Source organism: Vombatus ursinus, unplaced genomic scaffold, assembly GCF_900497805.2.
Source record: "Vombatus ursinus unplaced genomic scaffold, bare-nosed wombat genome assembly UNPS02014793.1, whole genome shotgun sequence".
In the NCBI taxonomy this organism is placed as follows: domain Eukaryota; kingdom Metazoa; phylum Chordata; class Mammalia; order Diprotodontia; family Vombatidae; genus Vombatus; species Vombatus ursinus.
This window is the reverse complement of record NW_020954571.1, coordinates 9,719,532-9,741,374: the sequence shown is the minus strand read 5'-3', so window position 1 is coordinate 9,741,374 and position 21,843 is coordinate 9,719,532. Positions and strand designations below refer to the sequence as shown.

The window sequence follows — 21,843 nt, the reverse complement described above, 5'->3', positions numbered from 1 at the left end:
CTATTTCTTTTTCTGGAAACTCTAATCAAATCAATACTACCATTGCTTCTGGAAAGGGCATGTCAATTAGATGTTGTTCCCCCCACCACCCCTGAGACTTCCCAGACCAAAACAACCTTCCCTAGCCAGCCTCCTCTATGTGTGTTATCTCCCTTTTTAGAATGTTAGCTCCTGGAAGGCAGGGACTGTCTTTGCTTTGTTGTATTTATATCTCCAGTGCTTAACACTTTGAAAGTGCTTAAGAAATGCTTTTTTATTCATTTCTTCCAACCTTGGACAGGTCCATGGAGAATAGTTCATCACTGTGACCATACTCAAAGCCATTACAGCATAATAGATTCTGCCAGGGTCATTTACTTGCCACACATAGCATCACAGCAGGCCTTTAGTGGAAGCGAGTCCTCACAGCATTATCAGATCATAGAATTTTAGGAACCCATGCCCCTGCCTGAGCTGATCTCTACAGCCATTCCTGTTCTCCTCCGATAGGGACAACAACTGATTATAGGAGGCCAAGTCAATAAAGGAGCTGTACTACATTTGTACTAAGAAGACCTGGGTTCAAATTCCACCACTGCCACTTACTACCTGTGACCTATGGTAAATCACTGAACCTTTCTAAACCTGTTTCCTCATCTGTAAAATGAGGCGGTTGGATCAGATGACATCCATTTGGGCTCCATATCAACAATCCTCTAATTACTAATGCAGCTCACAAATCAATAGCAGTTTACTACCAAAAAAACACTTTCCCCACAAGCCTATGAGGTAGGTAGTGTAAGTATATTATTAGTTTAATGAATGAATGAAAAAGCATTCATTAGATGCTTACTATGTGTTAATCTCAAAAGGCAAGGTGAATAATCCCTCACATTTGTGGAGGACTTTACACTGATTCTCTTAATTGCCCTCAAATATAACATTTTAGACCTGACTTTTCCTTGAATTAAAATTTTCAGCCTGTAGCACAAACTTTTGGGGGCATTTCAGGAGTTTTCTCGCCTCCTATCCCAAGATGATCACTGTCTCCTCCTTCCTGAACGAGGCCTAGTTTGAGCGTAAACCTCAAGGAAACCTACTATCCAAGTGGCATAATTTTCATGGTAAATAATTTTGTGAAATGTGCCAATACCTTATCAAACAGGTTTCTTATGTCTTTTGAGTTGGACCTCAAAAATCCATTTCAGTCACTCAGGTTTGCCCTGGGGCTGGAGAATACAGAACTCTAGCTCCTTAGGCCCCTGAAATGCCAGCCACCAGCAGATGTGGCAGAAGGTAAATCTCCTCCAAATAGAAGAGAATTGTCTGGTTTTCACTTCTATGTAAGAATTATGGATTATTTTATGTAACAATTAAAACACTCAGCTACGACTTCTTGATATAGAAATAAATTGTATGGAACAACCACTAGGAATCTGGGAAAGTCAGAAAAGCCACTGTTGCTTCTGTTAGTCCTATCCTGGATTTCTTTGCTGTTTCTTTCTTTCTTTTTTCTTTTTTTCAAATAAGCACCATAGGGTTACAAAATACTCACTCGATCTTCACAACAACCTTGCGAGGTAAGTAGCATAGTTATTAATCGCCCCATTTTATAAACGAGGAAAGCATGGCACAAGGGAAGGGAAAGGACTTGCTCAAGCTCTCACAGCAAGAAGCAACCCTCAGTCTTCTAAATGATACTTCTTAAACAAGACTTCCTAACTAAGCTGTGGAGCAAGATCTGGGCATAAGAAAGTAGTTTAAAAAATAACATCACATAATTCCTGCAGTCTACTATCACACTACCCAAATATCAAAAGAAAACCAACTTATTTACAAAGGAGATTTGGAAATAGGAACAAGACAAATCTGACAAAAAATGGAAAACTTCACAGCTTAATGTGAGGTTAATATCAATCCACTGCTTAAAAAAATCTGGCAGGTAACATGTAAGAGCATTACAGTCAATTTTCATATGGTCACACTCATAAACGTACCTATTTACAAAAAAAAAAAATCCAAAAATAGGTTGTAAGACAAATGCACAGCCTACAGAAATCTAAAAAAAACAAACTTTGCTTTCTGTGATATTTACATTGTATCTTGTACTTGACAAAAAATAAACTCTGCAAAAATCCTCTTCCCACCTACTCCCACTGAGCTGATATCAGTATCTTCTGTTCATCTTCTTAAACTTCTCATAATGATAATCATCGGTTGCCTTTTCATTGGGGGGGCGCTTGCGATTTGGAGGAGACCCTTAAAGAAAAAAAGAGGAAAAAGATGTCAGCCATAGTTTAAAACTAGATATTTTAGGTAACAAATACCAGCATCCTCAAGCAGGAGCTACCAGGGATAGATTCTTTCAGGGACCTGTGATTCTATTGCTGTTCAAGAAAGGTGTGGCCTGAAGAGGAGAGTCATAGGAGATAAGAAATCCATCTTCTTGCAGCCGATCTGATCATAAGTCTCTTAGAACACAGCCAGGTAGGCCCACAGACAACAGAGGCAGAGTCCACTCGAGGGCTTGGTATAACTGGCCTGAGCTTTCACTCCACTGGTCTGGCTAATGGGAACCCCAGGGTCAACGCCACCCAGTGACAGATGTCAAGAGGATTTTAGTGGAGACCAGAAAAAGAAGCAGACATGGATTAAACAGCACTCTCTTGAGGCCAAAAATAAGAGCAACCAAAATAGAAAGAAGCCTATGACTTTTCTATTTAGGATAAAAGGAAAAGGCTGATAGCGCTGGGCTTTGGGAATGAAGGAAGCCAGAGCAGAGTCCCTGAGCAGCCCCTCTGAGGGAGTGTGTTCAGGTACAGCTACCAAGGGGGCTCCATGTCAACTACACCACACACTGACTCAAAGTACAGCTTAACCAATTTGCCAGGTGTTCAGGAAAAATTTGCAAGCTTTGGAAGGGTTATGACAGAACCAGCCTTAGATAAAATGCTCAGAACACAAAGTTTCTTTAAAAAAAAAAATGTGTTGCCAACGAATGCCTTTTTCCCCCCTCTCTTTTCTGTCCCTGCCATTTGCCTAGGACTCTCCCCAGCACCCACCAGTAAGACATATACAGACATTTGCTCTTACTCTCAGGTTCTGGCTTCTCCGTATCTCCCACCCTGAGGGGTCGGGTTTTCGGCTCTTCTTTGTGTCTCCGAACTGGAGCGTTGAGCTCTTCGTGATAAACTAAGAGGGAACAATTTGACAACAAATTCAACAAACACTGAGAAAAACCTACTATGTGTGAAACACTCACAAGTTAAGGACTCCAAGTATTTTCCTACCCACTATAATGTGAACAGAAGTAACAGAAAGGGCAGACAACATGTAGTGTTCTAAAAAAGGGAAGAAGGTGAGGAGACAAGGATGCCTTAGACACACTCACATCGGTTGTGCTGCACATAGTTCACAGCCATGTTGGTTGGAACAAAAGAGGTTTCACTATCTTTCTTTTTGTTCTGTTGTTCAGCCAGCAGGCGTGCCTTGGCATCTTCTGTCGATATAATATTTTTTATTTTTGCACTGTGGGGGAAAAGAAAGAAAATCAATCAACCTTAAAATATGAGAAATTCAAAGGCAAAAGGCTTATAAGACGGCAATCTTCCCTCCACCCTCACCAAGTACACAATGAGAGACAGGAAAGTGAATTGAAAAGAAACTGGTGGGAGAAGAGTAGAGTTCTTTACTGAGATCTTGGCCAACTCCACATGCAAAGGAGGCCTTAAAGGAAAATTACCCACATAGATCATTTTTGGTTACTATATTGATTAGTTACTATTTATATTGATTTGCATTATTTCCTCTCTTTTAAAAACAGTTGTGTTAAGCCAACATGAAGAGGGGTGATTAAGGGGGGAACTGAACTAATTATTGCCAATTTCACTGCTGAGAAGAGAATTAAGAGGCCTTGAGGATCAAGAGGCCTTGCTGAAACCTGGAACACCATTCCCTTGGGGCTTGTTCAGGATAGATGGAGTAGGTAGTGTTTAAAAGCACTTTTATTTTCAACCACGAGGGCCCTCCCTTAGGCCACTCCACCTGCTGGGCCATCTGAATGGCACCTGTGAACAGCTCCAACAGCCCACCTCCTGGAGAAGAGGAAAACTACCTTTTTATTTCCTCCTTAAGATTACTGTGGATGAAAGTGTGTGTGTCTGTGTGTATGTACTAGCCTTTTGTACTAGCCTTGTGATTTCACTGGCATGGGGACTTCCCAGGAAAGTTCCTCTACCAATGTAGATTGGCATCTACACTGCTACTTCTAGCCTCTGAATTACCCAGGGCACTGAGAGGTTCAGTGACTTGCCCCAAGGAGCACAGCTAGTATGGACCAAGGCCAAAACTATCATTCCAAAGCCAGCTCTCTATCCACTTTACCACCACTATTTCTCATGGGAGGGAAAGATGGGGAGAAAAAAAATAACTTCAAAGACTGGGTTAAGAGAAGTATTTTTCCAAGTGCTGACCAGCTCTCCAAACTACAATCTGTTCAGGCTACTGATCCAGGGTCCTTGTCAGCCCTCCCCAGTTACATCTGCTATTCTTGGAAGAAGCACGGACTGCACCAGGGACATTAAGTTTACTTCTGATTTTTGCCTTAGTGCAAAAGTTTCAGCAACACCCCCCTTAAATTCTACCTAAAGTAAACTAGTCAGCCAGGTGGCATAGTGTATAAAGAACTAGACTTGGAGTCAAGGAGACCTAAGTTCAAATCCTGTCTCAGACACTCATTAGCTGTGTGACACTAGGCAAGTCATTTAACCTCTGTCTACTTCAGTTCCCTCACCTGTAAAATGAGAATAAAAATAGCACCTACCTCCAAGAGTTGTTGTAAGGATCAAATGAAATATATTTGTAAAATGTTTTCTAAATCTTAAAGTTATATATGCCAGCTATTATGATTATTTCTAATAAATGGATTTTTTTATTTAATTTCTATTGAGTGAATGAATAAAGTAAGAGGATGAAACTTACTCAATGCCCAAGTCCACCTCAGGGATGCCACTCAGCATCTGGTTGGACAGCATCTCTTCTGTTTTCTTAGCTGAGGAGACTCGGATGCTCTCAGGGAGCTCATAGAGACAGTCTTCGGCGTTCTTCAACTTCACTTTCTGCTCCTCATTTTCCACAATTCCTTTCCTCTTCTTTAGCTCAGTCTCAATGTATTTCATCCTAGAATATACCAAAGGACAGCAGATAGCATCTGAGCTCTGCTCTGCTCTGAGCCACAGCCCTTTGGCTAGTCCAGCAGAAGAGGAAAGCGTATTGAGGGGAACTTCAGGAACTGCAAAGTGGGTGGGAAGGGGTGGGAGGGTGGAAGACAGAGAAAGGAAAAGAATTCTGAAGCCTTCTACAAGCTCCAAAAATTTTCCTTGTTTCCGCTGGGAAATAAGATTTAGAACCCATAACGAAAGAGTTATCTGTTCATGCCCTAGAAAACAAAAACACTTACATGTCAGCATCTTCATCCCTTCGGTTGGTTTCTGCTGAAAACGATGTTCCTAAGTTAAGGTCCTCCTCTTCATTAATCCTAAAGGGAGACAAAGGTAGGGTATCTTTAATGTAGCCTTGGGGAAAAAGTCCATTAAAAACAAACATCAAAGAACATTTTGTGAGTTATTCTTTCACAGCTGTTTTCCCCAATCTCTCTGAGGATGCAAGTGAATCTTCCTGATACTATGGGCAATCAAAATTGAGTGTATTCACAGGAAGAGAAAATGTTCTCAATAGTTTCTAAAAATGTTTTCCACCAACCTGTCCTTGTTTCTCTCCTTAAGTTTCTTCATGTCCACCATTCCACCAGTCTTGATCTTAAAGGGATCATCCTACCAAATAAGAATGATGATGATAGTGAAAAAGCAAATATAGTTCATAAACTCTGTGAGGGACAAAGATCATTTCTTATTCATGTTTTTATCACCCAGAGTTCAATTATCAAATAGTTATTAGGCACTTACTACATATTAGGAACAGCACTGGGTGCTAGATCCTAGGACTCAGGATCCTGAATAGGTTAGGTATCAATAAATGTCGGTTGACAGAGAATAGATAACTTTTCTGGAGCACAACCTACTTCAGTTCTGTTCATTGTACAACTGTGCTTTACTGAACTATAAATCACACTTTGAAAACTTGCTAATTTTTCAGGGTCAGCCTTCCTAGCCAAATATTATGGCATTTACCAAGCATAGCAGCAAAACTCACCACTAGAGTTGTTTCTTCCTGTACTTTCTCCCCAACCAGGAGGGCTACAGCACTGAGGGAAAAAATGGTGGGTACAACTCAAAGACAGGAAAACAAAGTAGTCAATTCAGAAATTCATTATCCAAGCTGACAAGAAAAACTCATGTGAATAATGGGGGCCAAAAAGGCATGTCAGGAAAGATAATGTTTAAAAAAAAAAACCCAACCAGACTAAAACTGATGCTAACACTCAACTTCACAGATATGTTCTTAGTTCTTCGAGCTAGATCAGGTTTAGAAGTAACCTAGTCCAAAACTCCATTGCCCCCACCCCACACCTCAGGTTAAAAAGGCAGGAAGAGCCAGCACTTGAATCCAGATCTTGTGATTCCAAATCCAGTCCTCTCTGTACTGCTTCCACTCTCCATGATCTTTCCAAATATCATTGACAGTGGCTCAAGACTTCTACCAGTTCCTTCAGTTCCCAAGGATGTAAACAATGTGGTCATGGTGACTTGAATTCATCAAAAACAACCTTGTTTTTTTTTTAATCATATGATTTTCAGTGCAAAGGTCATTCTCCTTGGCAGAGAAAACTGAAGCAAAATAAACACTAAGCATCTTCTACTCTGCCTACTCATTCTGAACTATAGAAAAGCACCTGGAAAAAGCAGGGGAACCATGTAGCAAATGGAATGCCCTGGTATACAGTTTTACACAGAAGATGGGCTATTTCAAGTAGTTGTGCATTTGTTACAGCATTACACAAAGGGGATCCAGGACATATTTTTCTTTTTCTTCTCTTCTGACTGTGGTCCCTAATCCAAGGTGGTTAGACCTACCTCACCCCATTAGGTCGTCTCCTCAAGCTCTGAACTTCTTTGGTTTCCTCAAGTTTCAACCTGAATGTAACACAGAGAAATGATTAAGCAGTCCAAAAATCAAAATAAAATGGGGTCTAGTTATTGAGAGCTCTATCCACTAGCTCTGAGGCTCTGTCCCCAAGGGGACCTGTATTTCCAACTAGTAACAGGTTAAGAAAATGTCATCAATTTTCTTATCTGCTGGGGGACAACAGTCCCCAAGTATAGCAGTTTTTGACCATACAATGTGTATACATGTGTTCATAGGAGAGGATTAGGGGAAGCTTAAAAAGGCAGGTCAGGAAATTAATTTTTTTTAAATGACATATTAGGTTTCAGCACCTCTTGCACCTATCACTTTTCACTCTCCCCATTCCCCTCCCTTCTTTCCTATATTTAATACTGTTTTCTCTCAGGAGAGGAAGTTTTATAAATTTTCTGTCTCCTATGAAGTAGAGCATAACATACATATATATATATATCTAGATATGTAAGAATGAGAATAATGGTCCTACCGCCTACCTAACATGAGATGACTTCTGTCATCAGGGGATAGGATGACTTCTGTAATGCACTCTGGAAACTTTAAGGTGCTACATAAATGTCAGATATGATACTACGCTGCTGAAAGGATGTTTAAACTGTTGAACTGTTGTCACAGGAAGAGAATATACTTTAGGTAATATGCTTTAGGCATAATCATTCATTCAACAGACAGTTATCAGTCAAGACAACAGGCATATATTAAGCATTCAGTAGAGCCGGGCATTGTGCAAAGAAGGGTAAAACCAGAGCCTGTCCTCAGGGAGCTACCATTCTACTGCGGGAGCGGGAGGGCAGCATCGGGAACCCCCGCAGCTCCCGCATCGCTTTTGGGGCGCTCGTCCCCCTGGGGGGCTGAGGAGACAAAAACCCAGATAAAAACCGGGCAGCACGAGATCCAGGTCGGCTGCCCTCCGTCTGGGCCGCGGCCATTTCCCGGAGGCATTTCACTGGGCCGGGGCTTCTCTGCACGGCGGTCCCGCCGCCCCCGACCCCGCTGCCCACTCACCGGACCTCCTCACTGTTCTGCTCGTCCGACTCCGACTCCGAGTCGGCGCGGCGCTTGCGGAAGGTCTTGCCGGCCCGCATGGCACCCGGCGCCCGGGCTTCCCCCGGGGACTGGGGCGGGGTGCCCCCGACGCCGCTTCCCAGCCCCGGGCCTGCGCAGCTACTCCGGGGTGGTTCCGTCGCTGGCGAGTGTGGTCAGAGCTGCGTGCGGCGGCGGCGGCGGCGGCGGCGGCGGCGGCGGGCCCGCCTCCGGCTCCCACGGCCCGCGCGGGGCGCTCCCCATAGGGCCGCGCGCTCGGGAGCCCGCCCCTCCCAGCCGGCCACGCCCCTCCCCTGCGCCACCTCCTCCCGGGCCGAGGGGGATGGGGAGGGAGCAGCCGCGCCAGCGGCCACTCGGAGCCCGGCCCGCCGAGGTGAGTGTGGGCGCGCGGCCGCGGCCTTCCGTTATCCTTCCGGAGCCGTGGGGCGGGAGGGGAGGAGGGCTGCGATCTTCTGGGGGGGGAACGGGAAGAAGAGGGACCCCTTCCGTTTACCGCCCCCCCCCCGCCTCCCGAAGTCGTCTTCCCCTCCCCTCCCATTTCATTGCACTTCCCTCCCCTTCCTTCCTCTCCTTTTCATTTCCCTCTCCTCCCCTTTCTTCCCCTCCCCTCTTATTCTCCTCCCTTCACCTCTCTTTGCATTCCCCTCCTCCCTTTTCTTTTTCCCGTCCCCTATCCTTCGTTCCGCTTTCACTTCCCTCCCTTCCCCTCTCATTCCTCTCCCCTCCTTTCCCCTCCCTACCCCCACCCCTGCCCAAATCCCAAAGCTTAAGTGGTGGTCTAAGTTATACCAGTGTTCCAACCCCCCCCCCGCCAAGGTGCCTTCCAACAGGATAGATTTTGGCAAATATAAAATCCCAGAGATCTCCTTCCTGCTCAGAACCAAGCATCTCCAATTTGTGTACCATTGTCTCTGGTACGTTTCAGTAATTATTTAATTCCAACTGTAGAGAGCTGGCCTTTTTAAAAAAAAATGAATGAGACAGCCTAAAATAATACTTTTAAAAGTAAATTGTATTTGGGGACTTAAGGAACATTTTTGCAATATACCACAGCCCTGAGATGAATTTTTTAAAGGAAAAGAATTACACCTTTCCCTTCTGTTGTTATTTTAAAACTAAAACCGGAAGCATCTGTCATCCCTAACCAATCAGAAGGGAGCTTCCTATATTTTTAGTTAACATTCATATAGGAGCTAATGACTACTGGATTCTGGAAGGAGAAGACTCTGTACTTGATTTTAATATTTATTTGCAAGTGACCTTGGCTAAGTTCCTCAATAATTCTGTAACTTGCTTTCATTATGGGTAAACAGAAGAGAGTAAAACCTCTTCTCCCACACAAGTTCTGTGAGGATTAACTTCATCTTGTAAAAGTGTGTTTCCAGAAGGTTTTATGTTAGTACATAGTAATTCTTCACTTTTTTTTTTTTAACCAAAGGAGAGATCCTTTCTTCTAGTAGTTTGGATCTACCACTAGCAAGTTATCCCAGTTTCAGTGGAGTCACAGTCATTCCTAGATATCCTTTTCAATTGCTTATAAATGTACACTAATGCTGATTGTTTTTTGTTTTTTGTTTTTTTGTCATACTTTTGGACCGAAAGTGTTGACTGGTGCCAGGGAAATGGGGTGTTTTTTTCTTCTGGAAGGGTAAAACTTGACCAGCCCTGGGCTACAGCATATTACAGTATATCACACCAAGCCTGCAAGGTAGATGGCACCAGGTAGTTCCACCTAGGTGTCTTTAAATACAGCTGAATAGGGGGCAGCTAGGTGGTGCAGTGGATAGAGCACCGGCCCTGGATTCGGAGGACCTGAGTTCAAATTCGGCCTCAGACATATAACACTACTACCTGTGTAACCCTGGGCAAGTCACTTAACCCCATTGCCTAGCCAATAAATATAACTGAATAGTAGGTGTCAAGGACTGTATATCTTGTCTCAAGACCATTGTTTTGTTTTGGTCCTTGCTTAGTTAAGTACCCCCTCCACAGATTCTGAATTCAGACCCTGGCAATGACCTAGGCCCCTGTACACTGACTATGCCCTGTGATGGAAGAATTGACAGATAACTTATGTCATAAGCTGGTACTAAAACTGAATGAAAGATTGGCAGGTTTGGTATAATTAGCACTGAACTACAAATTAGAAGACCTGAGTTTGAATTCTGGCTTTGCCACTTGTTTTCTTTGTGATCTTAAAGAAATCACTTAAACTTGATGCTTCTGTTTCCTCACCTGTAAAATGGGACTGATATCTGTATTACTTACCTCACAGGGCTTTCATGAGGATCGAATAAGATCATGGCTGTAAACAATGGATATAAAGCATTTTGTAAACCATAAAGTGTTATTTTTAACATCAGCTTTTATTATTATGAATTTAGATTTAATCCATGTTTGTTGGATTGAGTTCTGAGAATATTTTGATCTTTTTTTGTATTAGAAGGGATGTTTGATTCTGGTTTGAACTGGTTTGCTAGCTGTTTGCTTAAAAAAAACCTTTGGTTTAGGTTTAAGGTCAGTAAAATTATTATTTGTGTTAGGAAATTAGTATTTGTGGTTCAGAAAATTAGTATCATTTGTTCTAATTCCTAGTTTGATTGGTAGTACAATAGAAAGAGCACCAGACCTGGGTTCTGACACTAACTTTCACTGTGACTTTGGGCATGCCACTTTCCTACTCTACCCCTCAGTTTCCCCAGGATGAACAGGTTAGATTAGATGATGTATCAGCATGGCCTGTCCTAGCTCTGAAAGACCACACATTTAAGTCCATGTTTGAAAGTCACTTAATTCACAGGGCAGCTAGGTGGCGCAGTGGATAGAACACCGGCCCTGGATTCAGGAGGACCTGAGTTCAAAAGTGGCCTCAGACACATAACACTTACTAGCTGTGTGACCTGGGCAAGTTACCATTGCCTAACCAAAAAAAAAAAAAAAAAGTCACTCAATTCAGACTTTTCCAGTGCAGAGTTATCTAACACAACACACACATACACAGGCAGAACAAGGTAAAAAATGTAATTGGAAAATATAACAAAATATATAAAAATACAATAAACCATAATGTTAATATGTTATTTTCTAAGTCAGTATGTGACCTACAAGGATCCTTATATTTGGTTTAGTGGCCTGGTTTCTATTTGAGTTTGACAACACTGTTCTAGTGTATGTAATAATAATTAAGGTAGTATTTGTATAGCTCTTTAAGGGTTGCAAAGTACTTTACATACATTTTTATATTATCTCACTACGACCCTGGGAAACTTGAGGAAGATAGGTTAAGTGACTTGCCCTGGGCCACACAGCTAAAAAGTGTTTGAGGTCAAAATGGAACTGAGGTCTTCCTGACTTCAGTCTAGAGCTTTATCCACTGCACCACCTAGTTACCTATAAATGCCTAGAGTGTATGTTGTTTGTTACCAGTCTTTGTTGATTTCCCGTATCCCTATCCAGTCGTGCGCAGTATATGAAAACCCTGTCCTATCACATCACTGTTTCTTGTGCAGGACAGTAGTGTTAGGTACTATAAGGTTTTAGAAGTAGAAGTTATGGTCCCTGCCCTCAAGAAGCTTACAATTTAGTTGAGGAGTATAGATCCTTACATTACGTTAAATCATTCAATTAACTAATATTTATTGAGTGCCAACTCTGTGCTAGTCATTGAAGATGGTGAGCAAGGCCTAGTCTCTACCTCCAAGGATCTAATAGGATATTAGGATAGGATATAAGGAATAGAAATAACAGCAACAATATTAGCCGATATTTGTTTATTATAGTGCTTTAAGTGTTATGAAGCACTTTCCTCACAATAATGCAAATTAAAATATCCCCTGCCCTTCTTAGATTGTTGTTTGTATCTTTGTGTTCCCAGCATCTTTGACAGTGCCTTGAAGCAATAGATATTTAATAAATGTTTGCTGAATTGAGTATGTAAAAATATAAATACTGATGTTGAATGTGACAGTAAAAATATTTAACTAACAGTTTAAAACAATCTGAGATGTCTTAAGGTCATAGATTGTGCAGCCAATTATATAGCCAGTAAGTGCCACCGGGAGCCGGCCTTCGCTGGGAACTGGGCTGCACTGAGCTGGGCTGATCCTTGAAGGAAGCTTAGAGAAGATGGGGCGAGAGCCAGGTCTGGAAGGTTAGGCAAAATTTAGACCGGGACAGAGAAGAGAGTCTTGCTTGCTTTTCGGTTGTGGCCCTGTGCTCCTACCCCAGTTCCCCCTGGATTTCTAAGGCTTATACAATAACTTAGTTGTTTGTGGCCCGACGACACCGCCCCCCTCTCCCTGCAGAAAGACTGTATTCCGTCTAATGGAATATAAGTTCCTTAAGGGCACACACTGTTACTTTTGGGGGGGGGGGGGCTTTGTCTCCCAAATGACTGGGAGGTAATAAGTGAAAGTCCCCTGCCACTGGGGTTGACAGCTGACACAGGTTTGCTCTCAAGGAAATGGCCATCCATAGGAGGAAGAACAGGAAAGGTGTTTGGTGGCAAAGGCTGTGATCCCTTTTCATTTTAAAAAGGTTTTACTGATGCTCTTAAAAAAAAAGTCGCTGTCACTTTCCTATGATCCCACCCATCCATTGCACCGTCCCCTATAACAAGTAAAGCCTGCGTGCAAAACACATGCACACATTGGCCAGGTCTGAAGATATATTCCTTGTACCGCTCCTGAAGTCCCTCATCTCCGCAGAAAGGCTGAGCACGGTCCCTTTTCCCTAGAGGATGTAACCGGGGCACTGGGGGAGAGGGCCGCCCAAGTAAGCCCCAGGAGTCCCCGCCTTCCGGCTCCGAGCTGGCTTACCTGCGGGCCCCGCCTCCGCCCTTGGACTAGGAGCTGCTTGGCTTCCCCAGCCCACGCCTCGGGCTCGCTCCCCGGGTGGGAGGCCCCTCCCCGGCGCCCCCTGCCCCTGCTCCGTTCGTGGACCAGCCCGGCGCGTCGCCCCCCTCCAGCCCTCCCTTCTACCTGTCCTGGTTCGGGAGGAAGCCCCCCCCCCGCTCCCTGGTCTGCTCCAGCTCCCCCTTCCCTCCCGGGCGTAGTCCCGGACCCCCAGCCTCGGCAGGAAGGCGGGCGGAGACCCCGGGCCCTGGGGTGCCGAAGCCGCAACCCGAGCCGGGGAGACGCGAGGCGGAGCCCGAGGGGGGCGAGGATCCGAGGAGGAAGCCGGTGAGCCGCCAGGGCCCCGCTTCTGCATGTGGGGGGCCTGGCCCCAGGGCTTAGCTCACCGGAGCTTAAGGAATTGACTGGAGATGGGCGGGGGAGAGTTGAGGGGGAGGGGAGATGAAATGATATGGGGAGGGGGAGCCAGACCCTCCCCTTAAGGGAGGAGAGTTGGGGTAGAAGGGGCAGGTTAAGGAGGGGAAGGTGGTAGGACCAGAGGAGACTTAAAGGGAGATGGAAGGGGGCTGAGAGAGAAAAAGGAGAATGTGGGAGGTTGGTGAAGGTGAGGACAGGTTAGAGAGGTCTGGGAGTGAGATTTGGGGAGGAGCAGAGAGGGTTAAAGTAATGGGGGATTGTGGATGGATCGAGGCCAGTCAGGGACCTCCCTCCTCTTCTTTCTCCCACCCCATAAGGAGAAGTTTGGTAAATGGGAAGCTGTTTTGGTGGGAAAGATTAAAATATCGGAGGAAATGTGAAGGTTTGGGGGTGGGGCGTAATTAAGGTGAGCAGGAACCAGAATATTTGGAAAACAGAATCGAGGGAATAAAAGGGAGTCAAACAAGGCAGTTGGGGGGCGTGGGGCAGGGAATGGTTTAGGAGGAAGCCTAGAGTTGTATTGGAAAGGGGATGGAATGCATTGGTAACTCGAGTAAAAGAATCAGATGATAAGGACTGAAAGTAGAGGGGTGGAGGTGGTCGAGAAATGTGTTGTGTATGCAAAAGCCAAGCAAGAAAACCGAAGGAACTGGTGACTCCAGGCAGAATTAGTTAGGATAGTTGCCTGGGATGAGAAATGTTTCCCAAGGGGCTGCTTCAAGCCTCTTGTTTAGTTTTTGCTGAGCAGCAACTGGTCTCATTTCCATGAGTACCCACCATGTGGTGGGCCCTTGGTCAGTTAACCCCTCCTTGCACCCACTTTACTACTTTTTTTTTTTTTTACATGAGGAGGGAGGTAATTCTGGAATTACAAAGGCTGTCATCGCAGCTACATCACACCACCTGTGTGGACAAGGATGATGCAGCAAAAGGTCTTCAGGAAAATGATGAGTAACAATGAAGCATCCTGGCCAACAGGCTGCCTGGGCTCTAGTTCCCCTGTTGGAATTTGATGCTTGCTCATGGGCCTGCCTCCTCCAGACCCTCCTTTGTTAGAGTAAAGTATGACAGTTGCATTTGATCTCTTCTAGAGGATCATTTATCTTTACCTGCAGCCTCTCTTTTGAAATCTTAATTGTGTAACCTGGCAGCTTCCAAAGGCAGGCTTATTTCACTCTGAAAGCTCAGTGGGAAACTTGGTACCTCAGTGTGTGTGTGCATCATCTCTCTCTCTCCCCTCATCCTCTCCCCCTCTTTCTTTTGCCTTCTTGGTGAAAGGTTTTAGCAGTGGCTGATGGAAGAGGAAGGAAGGTGTAGAAGCTCTGCTTTTTGTCAATTTCTTTTCAACAGGTTCTGAACAAATACCTACTGTGTGCATATCCCTTACCAGGCACTCCATTTCTTTGACATTTTTTCTTTTTTTCTTTTTTTAAGGCAATTGGGGTTAAGTGACTTTCCCAGTCTTTGACATTTTTTCAAAATGTTTCATACTGCTCCCACTTCTAAGATAAAAATGTGAAATCCTAAACATTACAAGTTACTGGTAAAAGCTTGATAGAATTAGTGAAGCAGAAGTTGTCATTTTGTTCTTTGGGAAAGGTTGTCCACTGATAATTGGTAGTCCTTGCCCTGTGCTAAATTTTTAGGGTTTGTTCACCATTCCTATTAAACAAGAATTATTTACTTGGCTTCAGAAGCAATTAACCTCAAGCTTAATTAGTGCTTACTGCAGCCTTGCTTTTCTTCATCTACTTAGAGCCAATTCTTTTTAGGTTCCATAGGTCTAGATGTTAAGCCTTGGAGGATTTGGCTCTAATTTCTGCCTAAGTATAAGGGTCTTTGCAGGATCTGTGGTGGAATTCTATATGTGATGTGTCAAAAGAAGCATTTTGTTGGTGGCTGGAAAAGGTCTTAGTGTGTGGAGCACTGCTCTTCAGCTCAAGGAATCATTTCTTATCAGGTCTGAACCACAGTTCAAGGGCTTTGTGGACATATGCTTCTTGTCTTATCCTTTTTCTGTGTGGCCTGGACGAAAGGTAAACCAATAGAAGCTATGCTTCAGGTAAGTTAATGTTTGGTTTTTTTTTTAACGGACACATTGTAATTTTAATAAATGACTATTTTAGCAGGTGATACAAATTTATTATTATATATTGTTACAATGAAAGAAAACCTCAGTAAAGTAGATGGGAATAAAAGGTCCTTTGGGAATCAGAGGAAAGAACATACATTTGAATCTACTTTGATTATGAGTATTCCTCCATCTAAGGAAAGACTTTTGTTCCCGCCCCCTCCGCACAGCATAATTAGGTAAGAGACACTGAATCTCTTCTTTCACACACATGATATGATATATCTGGGATATGTATAATGTAGAGCATTTCCTCAGAGAGTTAGGAAGTTATTCTGGAAGCACTCTTGAATTAAAGCAATAATATAATTTAAAAAGGGTTGTTTTTTTATTATTATTTTTTTTAATCTGACCTCTACTTCAGACTGTAGATTCTAAATGCAGTATAGTTAGCAACAAGCTTTGGTAATCCTGAGCAGGTTAGCATTTCCTTCCACAATGAATTAAAAGTATTCAGTTTCTTTTTTCAGAATAGCTAGGGGAGGTCTCAGTTCCTGATTTCTAGTCTAACCAAGAGGTAAACAAAGCATCAACAAAAAAAAAATTTATTAAGTTCATGCTAGGAATGAGTTCTCAAGATCATGGATCAACTACTTCTAATTCTATGGTAGGTTAGAATATGTTGGAACAAACTCAAGGTAAATATCATAGCTATCTGAGAAGAACTGAAGAAAACTTTGTAGATAGCAGCCTACTATGAAGTCTATTTAAATCTAGACATAGGTATGATCGTGGCACTGAAAGAGTCATCAAAGTTCTGTCACCCTCAAGTGCCTACTAATACAAAACATTAACACTGTAGATTAATAATAATGATATAATAATGGTGGCTACCATTTTCATAGTATTTTAGGTTTTCAAAGTGCTTTACAAATATTATTTTATCCTCATGACAAAAGTAGGTGCTATTAATAACCCCATTTTATAGGTGGAGAAACTGAGACAGACAGAAGTTAAGCCATTTGTCCAGGGTTACTCAAGTAATAAATATATGAGTTCAGATTTGAACTCGGGTCTTCTTGACTCTAGGTCCAATGCCCTATTCACTCACCCATCTAACTGTTTCTAACCATTTGTTGGCTCAAGTCAGAAATTAATGAGGGTAACTCCAATTAATTTTTTTTGAGGGGAGCACTTAGCAAAGTTGTGCATATTTAACCCGTTCTTACTGTGTTTCCTCATTTATTTACCCTACTATTGTGTAGCTTAAGTATACCAGTGTATAACAGTATATAACTGTTAACTGTTTAACAGTCATAGTTTGATTTTTTTTCTCTCTGAGTTTCCCCTTCTGCCTCCTCTGTAGAATCATACAGTCTATTGCCTGTGTAAGTTATAAGACCATAATATAATTGTGAACAATATTGACCACTGATCACTGACAAACGTTGCACAACTAAGCAGGGTGTTTTCTTAGGTTGGTTGGTTGTTGTCTTTGGTGCTCAAAGACCAAAATGACATCACTGTGTTGGGGTCAAGCTACAGTATGTCCAGCTGTGGCTGATTAGACCAGTACTGTCTCAGAAGGCTCTAAAACGGATCAGATACAAATAGTCCACATGAACATTTGGAGTGGAGCTATCACTTGTCAGGGGACCTGGTCTTCTACTTTTCTAGGAAAATAAAGGCCACCCATTGAGAATTTCCTCCTCTCCCTCTCCATACCTCATAACCTCTCCTTGTCTTCTCTTAATTTTTCCTCCACCCTCTGAAAAATGGGGGAGTCTTCTTGCTGAAGCTGATCTCTCCTCCTGTACTTTTGATCCCATCTCCAGTTTCTTCCTGGAATTTGTTCCCTTCATCATTCCCTTTCTTTCCCTTATCTTTCTGTGCATGGCCTTCTTCCTCATGCCTAAAAACATGCCCCATTCTTAAATAACCTTCCTTTGATTCTGCTGGGCCCTTGAATGACATATCATCCTATATCTCTACTTCTTTCTCACCCAAACTCCTGCAAAGGGTCACTTAATTCCCACTATTTCCTTACTTCCCATTCAGTTGACAGTCCCTTCACAACCCCACCATTCTACCCTTTTTAAGATGACCAACAATTTCTTACCTGCAATATCCATTGACCTTTTCTCAGCCTCATTCTTGGTCTCTTGAAGCCTCTGCTTCTCTACTTTGACAATGTCTGCTCTCTCAACTTCCATGACATTGTTCTCTCTTGGTTTCCTATCATTGTTTTTGAACAGATCCATAATTTCATTTGCATAAGGAGCTTCAGGTAAGGAATATTCTATGCCACCACTGCTTTTCACCTTCTTTGCAACTATAGAGTTGTCTGGGGCACTGAAAAGTTAAGTGTCTCATCCAGGGTTACATAACTAATATGGATCAGAACCCAGGTTCTCCTTACGACAAGGTCAGCTCTCTATCCACCGAACCAGAGCTTCTTAAACTTTTTCTACGTGAGACCCCTTTTCGCCCAAGAAATTGTTACTCGACCCCGGGTATATAGGTATATAAAATAGGTATACAAATCAAACATTTACTGATAATAATCATAGAGAAATTTATTTTAAAACAATTGTTTGGTATACATATAATTTTACCATTGATTAAAGACAAAAGCAAATTTGCATACTAATGAGATGGATGTTCTTGTTTATTTTTACATAAAGGATTAAATCTTGGCAGAATATTTGATACTGCAGGATGAAGAGCATCTTCAGTCGTTTTCAGAGTTGATCAATATTTTGATTTTATAATCATCAGTGCTGAGAATGCTGCTTTGCATAAATATGTAGTACAAAATGGCAGAAGTAAGTTTAGGGCCATTTCAGAAATTGTTGGAAATTCTGTCCTGATCCCAAGCCAAAATTCATTTAATGATTTTTTTTAGGAAACTCAAGTTTCAACTGTGTCACTTGATAACTCAGCAAATTCTTCTCAAACTTTTAATGCAGGTGACTGACTTTTTTTATTTTAACTGAATATGGTTTATGAACCCAACTTAGTTTTTCAGAATCAAAATTTGAAGGGAACTATTTCTGAAACTGTGTCTTCAGACACTTCAGATGATCAATTTTAACTCTTACAATTAAATCTTTTGGGAAGGTTGTTTTCAATTATAAAATCATCTGTAGCTGTAAACATTTCTAAAGAACATTTTCCACCCTGTTCTTCCATATGTTAACTTTTTTAGTAAAACTTTCAATTTTATCTTTTAACATAAATATGTTACAGTTTTATGTAGTTCATAACATACAGTAGTCTCGAGCTGAGGTGTTTCTGGCAGCATTTGTCGGCACTGAGTGGCGTGAGGACACTCAAAGTGCAAAGTGCGCGAGTTGTGTGTTCAGAACCAAGCCTGAAGTGAAGTCTCATGATGCAACACAAGTCAAGTACTGCCACAAACACCTCAGATTCATTGTGCATTTGATTTTGAATGAATTTTTGGTTGTTGCGCATTCAGAAACCTTATACTGTTGTCAAATTTTTCATGACCCCCACATTCAGTTATGTGACCCCATATGAGGTCACAACTCACAGTTTAAGAAGCACTGCACTTGGTCACACTTCCTCTCTTACCATTCCTCAGTATCCTTTAGATGGAACATTATCCTCCTTTCCACTAAATATAGACAACTGTTAAGCCTTTTCTCCAGCTATCCTCTAGTCTTCTTTCCTCCTGTGATCTCATCTGCTTCCATGACTTTGATCATTATTTCTACGCAAATGACTCCTCAAATTATATATCTTTCCTTTATCTTTCTCTTGGAATCTTACCCACAGGTTGGATGTTTTCATCTGAATGTCCTGTAAGTATCTCTAATGATAATAAAGCATGTATTTGGACCTAGAAGACATCTTAGTAATCATTTAAGTTCAGCCCCTTCATTTTACACATGAAGAAACTGAGGTTAAGAGGAATTATGGATTTGCCTAAATTGGTAAGTGGCAGAGTTGAGATTTGACCATAGATCCACCAACTGTACCATATCTTTTCTGCCAGATCACTTTTTCCTGACTTTTATTTCTGTGAAGAATACCACCATCTTCTTAGACACCCAAGTTTCGTATCTTGGGTCATGCTTGACTCATCCCTCTCCAGCTTCCATTTTTCAATCAATTTCCAAGTCTTGCCGTTCTTTTTCTACAACATCTCTTGCACCTAGCTCCTGTAGATTTACCAAGTCTCAGCTCTAGCGTAGACCTTTACTACCTCTTGCCTGGAATATTGCAATAGCCTCCCAGTTGTTTTTTCTGCCTATGGTCATTTCCCACTCTATTCCATTCTCCACACAACTGCCAAATTGACAGATCTGACTATATCACCTAAACAGAACTATGTCACCTGCCTAATCAAAAATCTTCAATAGTCCTTTATTGCATCTAGGATAAAAGATTAACTCCTCAGCCTAGCATTTGAAGCCTTTCATATGTGACTCCTATCTACATTCCCATTCTTATTTCCTATTCTTCCCCTTCTTGTATTCACCAGTCCAATAAGAATGGATTGCGAATTGTTCTTCATACCATGGCATCCTGTCTCTCATCTTTGCACAAGTGATCTCCCGTATGGAGGAACTTAATCACTCTTTACCTTCAATTCTTAGAATCCCTAGCTTCCTTTACAGCAGGGCTTCCTAAACTCTGGGTCATGATCGCATATAGGGTCTCAACCCACAGTTTAGAGCATGGCTTGAATGTGTCTTCCCATATAAAACCTTTTGTGTTCTCCCCAGTTATGCAGCTGTACTCTCTCACCTTTCAAATTGTTTTGTATAAATTTTGTTTTTTGCTTTCCTAGTATACATGTTATATCTTCCAGAAAAATGTAAGCTCCTTAAGGGAAGAGACTGTTTCCTTTTTTATCTTTGTGTACCCAGCACATGCCTGGCACTCAGGTACTTAATAAGTGCCAGTTGAATTGACTTGTTCTGAAGTAGTTAGAAGTCTAAGTTGGAAAGACAGTAAATGTGCAAAGTAATTTGTGCAAAGGTAAATAGCCATTCAGTAATGCATAAATGTTAAATGAGTGTGGTAGCCGCTGGGGAGAGGCTTAAAAAATATTGCTTGTTCTGTTTTAGAGGATGGAAAGATGGGGAATTTCAAACTTTGAAGCCAATCATTGTCCTGTGATTTGTGGATTCGTTTTAAATACTATTCCCTTCCAACTGCCATTCCCTTTTCAAACGATTCTTTATTAGGAACTCTAGCCCTCCCAGGGAATTGCCGCAGGGATGGATGGAATTGGTTGTAGCCACAGTCTGGAGCCACAAAAACTTTGAAGGGTGAAGTAGGCTATAAGAGATTTGTGTTTCTAGAGACTTAGGAAGTTCCAAAGGATAGTCTCTTGAAACAAATTGTGGTTGATGAGCCCGGATGGAATGCCTGATAAGTAGCCAAGCCCATCCTAACTGAAGGGATTTGAGGCTGGATCAGAGAGGGAAAAGAAGAAGAGAATAGCATTTCTGTGGCAAGGCTAACAGCCACTGCTCTGAACCCACACACCCTCTTGTAGCCTCTGTGGAATTCTTCTCCTTCATAAGTTTGAAGGAATCTGGAGAAGTCCAGAGGCCAGATAACTCTGCTTGCTGAGTCCTGGGCCAGTTTCGAGGCTGAGCAGGTCCTAGTTGTCAGAAAAGCCCAGTGGAGGTGTTGGCAATGTGCCCAATCTACCTGCAAAATAAGATAAATTCATCCTAGAAATTAAAGGTCTATTTGGCTTTATTGTTTGAATGATCCAGTTTGTGTTGATGGAACTCCTTCCATCAACACCAGTTTCAGACCTCAAACTCAGTTAGTTTTAGAGAGTTACGTGAGATAGATAAAAGTTAAGAGACTTACCCTGGTCATATAGTAAATGTAGAGAGGAGATTTGAATCCAGGTTTTCATTATTCCAAGCTACTCTCGTGTAGAATTACTTAACCAGGGTCTATGAACTTTTTTTTTAGGTTTTGATAACTCTATTTAAATATAAATAATTTCAGGCAGCTAGGTGGAGCAGTGTATAGAACACTGGTTCTGAAGTCAAGAGGACCTGAGTTCAGATGTGGCCTCAGGCCAAACACTTGACACTAGCTGTGTGACCCTGGGCAAGTCACTTAAACCCAATTGCCTTTAAAAAAAAAAAAATATATATATATATGTATGTGTGTGTATATATATATATATTACATATATATATATATATATATATATAAATATTTCCTTTATAACCAATATGTTCTGTTCTATGCACTGAAAAACATGACTCTGAGAAGGGATCTACCAGCTTCCACAGACTGGTCTATAGCACTGGTCCATAACACTCAGCTCTGGGTATAGCATTTTTTTAAAAAAATCACTGCAACTCTAGTATGATGGGTTTT

At 42.1% G+C, this 21,843-nt stretch overlaps 2 protein-coding genes across 4 annotated transcripts in view; one reads left to right on the top strand and one right to left on the bottom strand.

Annotated features, from left to right (window-relative positions):
* Positions 1 to 235: 235 nt before the first annotated feature.
* On the bottom strand, positions 236 to 8,190 carry CUNH9orf78 (chromosome unknown C9orf78 homolog). The gene is made up of 9 exons (XM_027869613.1): positions 8,083 to 8,190; positions 7,011 to 7,070; positions 6,190 to 6,241; positions 5,740 to 5,810; positions 5,438 to 5,515; positions 4,960 to 5,157; positions 3,371 to 3,507; positions 3,073 to 3,171; positions 236 to 2,238 (listed from the first exon to the last, which is right to left on the bottom strand). The coding sequence occupies exons 1-9, from the start codon at positions 8,160 to 8,162 to the stop codon at positions 2,147 to 2,149; spliced, it is 867 nt and encodes a 288-aa protein (XP_027725414.1). The 5' UTR covers positions 8,163 to 8,190; the 3' UTR covers positions 236 to 2,146.
* A 226-nt stretch (positions 8,191 to 8,416) lies between these two features.
* The window catches only part of USP20 (ubiquitin specific peptidase 20), a 50,660-nt gene continuing 37,233 nt past the window's right edge, over positions 8,417 to 21,843 (top strand). The window contains exons 1-2 of one of the 3 annotated variants that reach the window (XM_027869344.1): positions 8,417 to 8,494; positions 15,352 to 15,453. The gene's annotated coding sequence lies outside the window, so the exon portion shown is untranslated. Of the gene's footprint in view, positions 8,495 to 13,282; positions 13,302 to 15,351; positions 15,454 to 21,843 lie in introns of those variants that run through there. The other 2 variants (XM_027869345.1, XM_027869346.1) reach the window with 2 other exon arrangements.

Coding starts and splice junctions, on each gene's coding strand:
- CUNH9orf78 (XM_027869613.1), bottom strand. CDS start 8,162: ATGCGGGCCGGCAAGACCTTCCGCAAGCGCCGCGCCGACTCGGAGTCG. Junction 7,071..8,082: donor CAGAACAGTGAGGAGGTCCG/GTGAGTGGGCAG, acceptor TGTTACATTCAG/GTTGAAACTTGAGGAAACCA. Junction 5,811..6,189: donor AGGAAGAAACAACTCTAGTG/GTGAGTTTTGCT, acceptor CTTATTTGGTAG/GATGATCCCTTTAAGATCAA.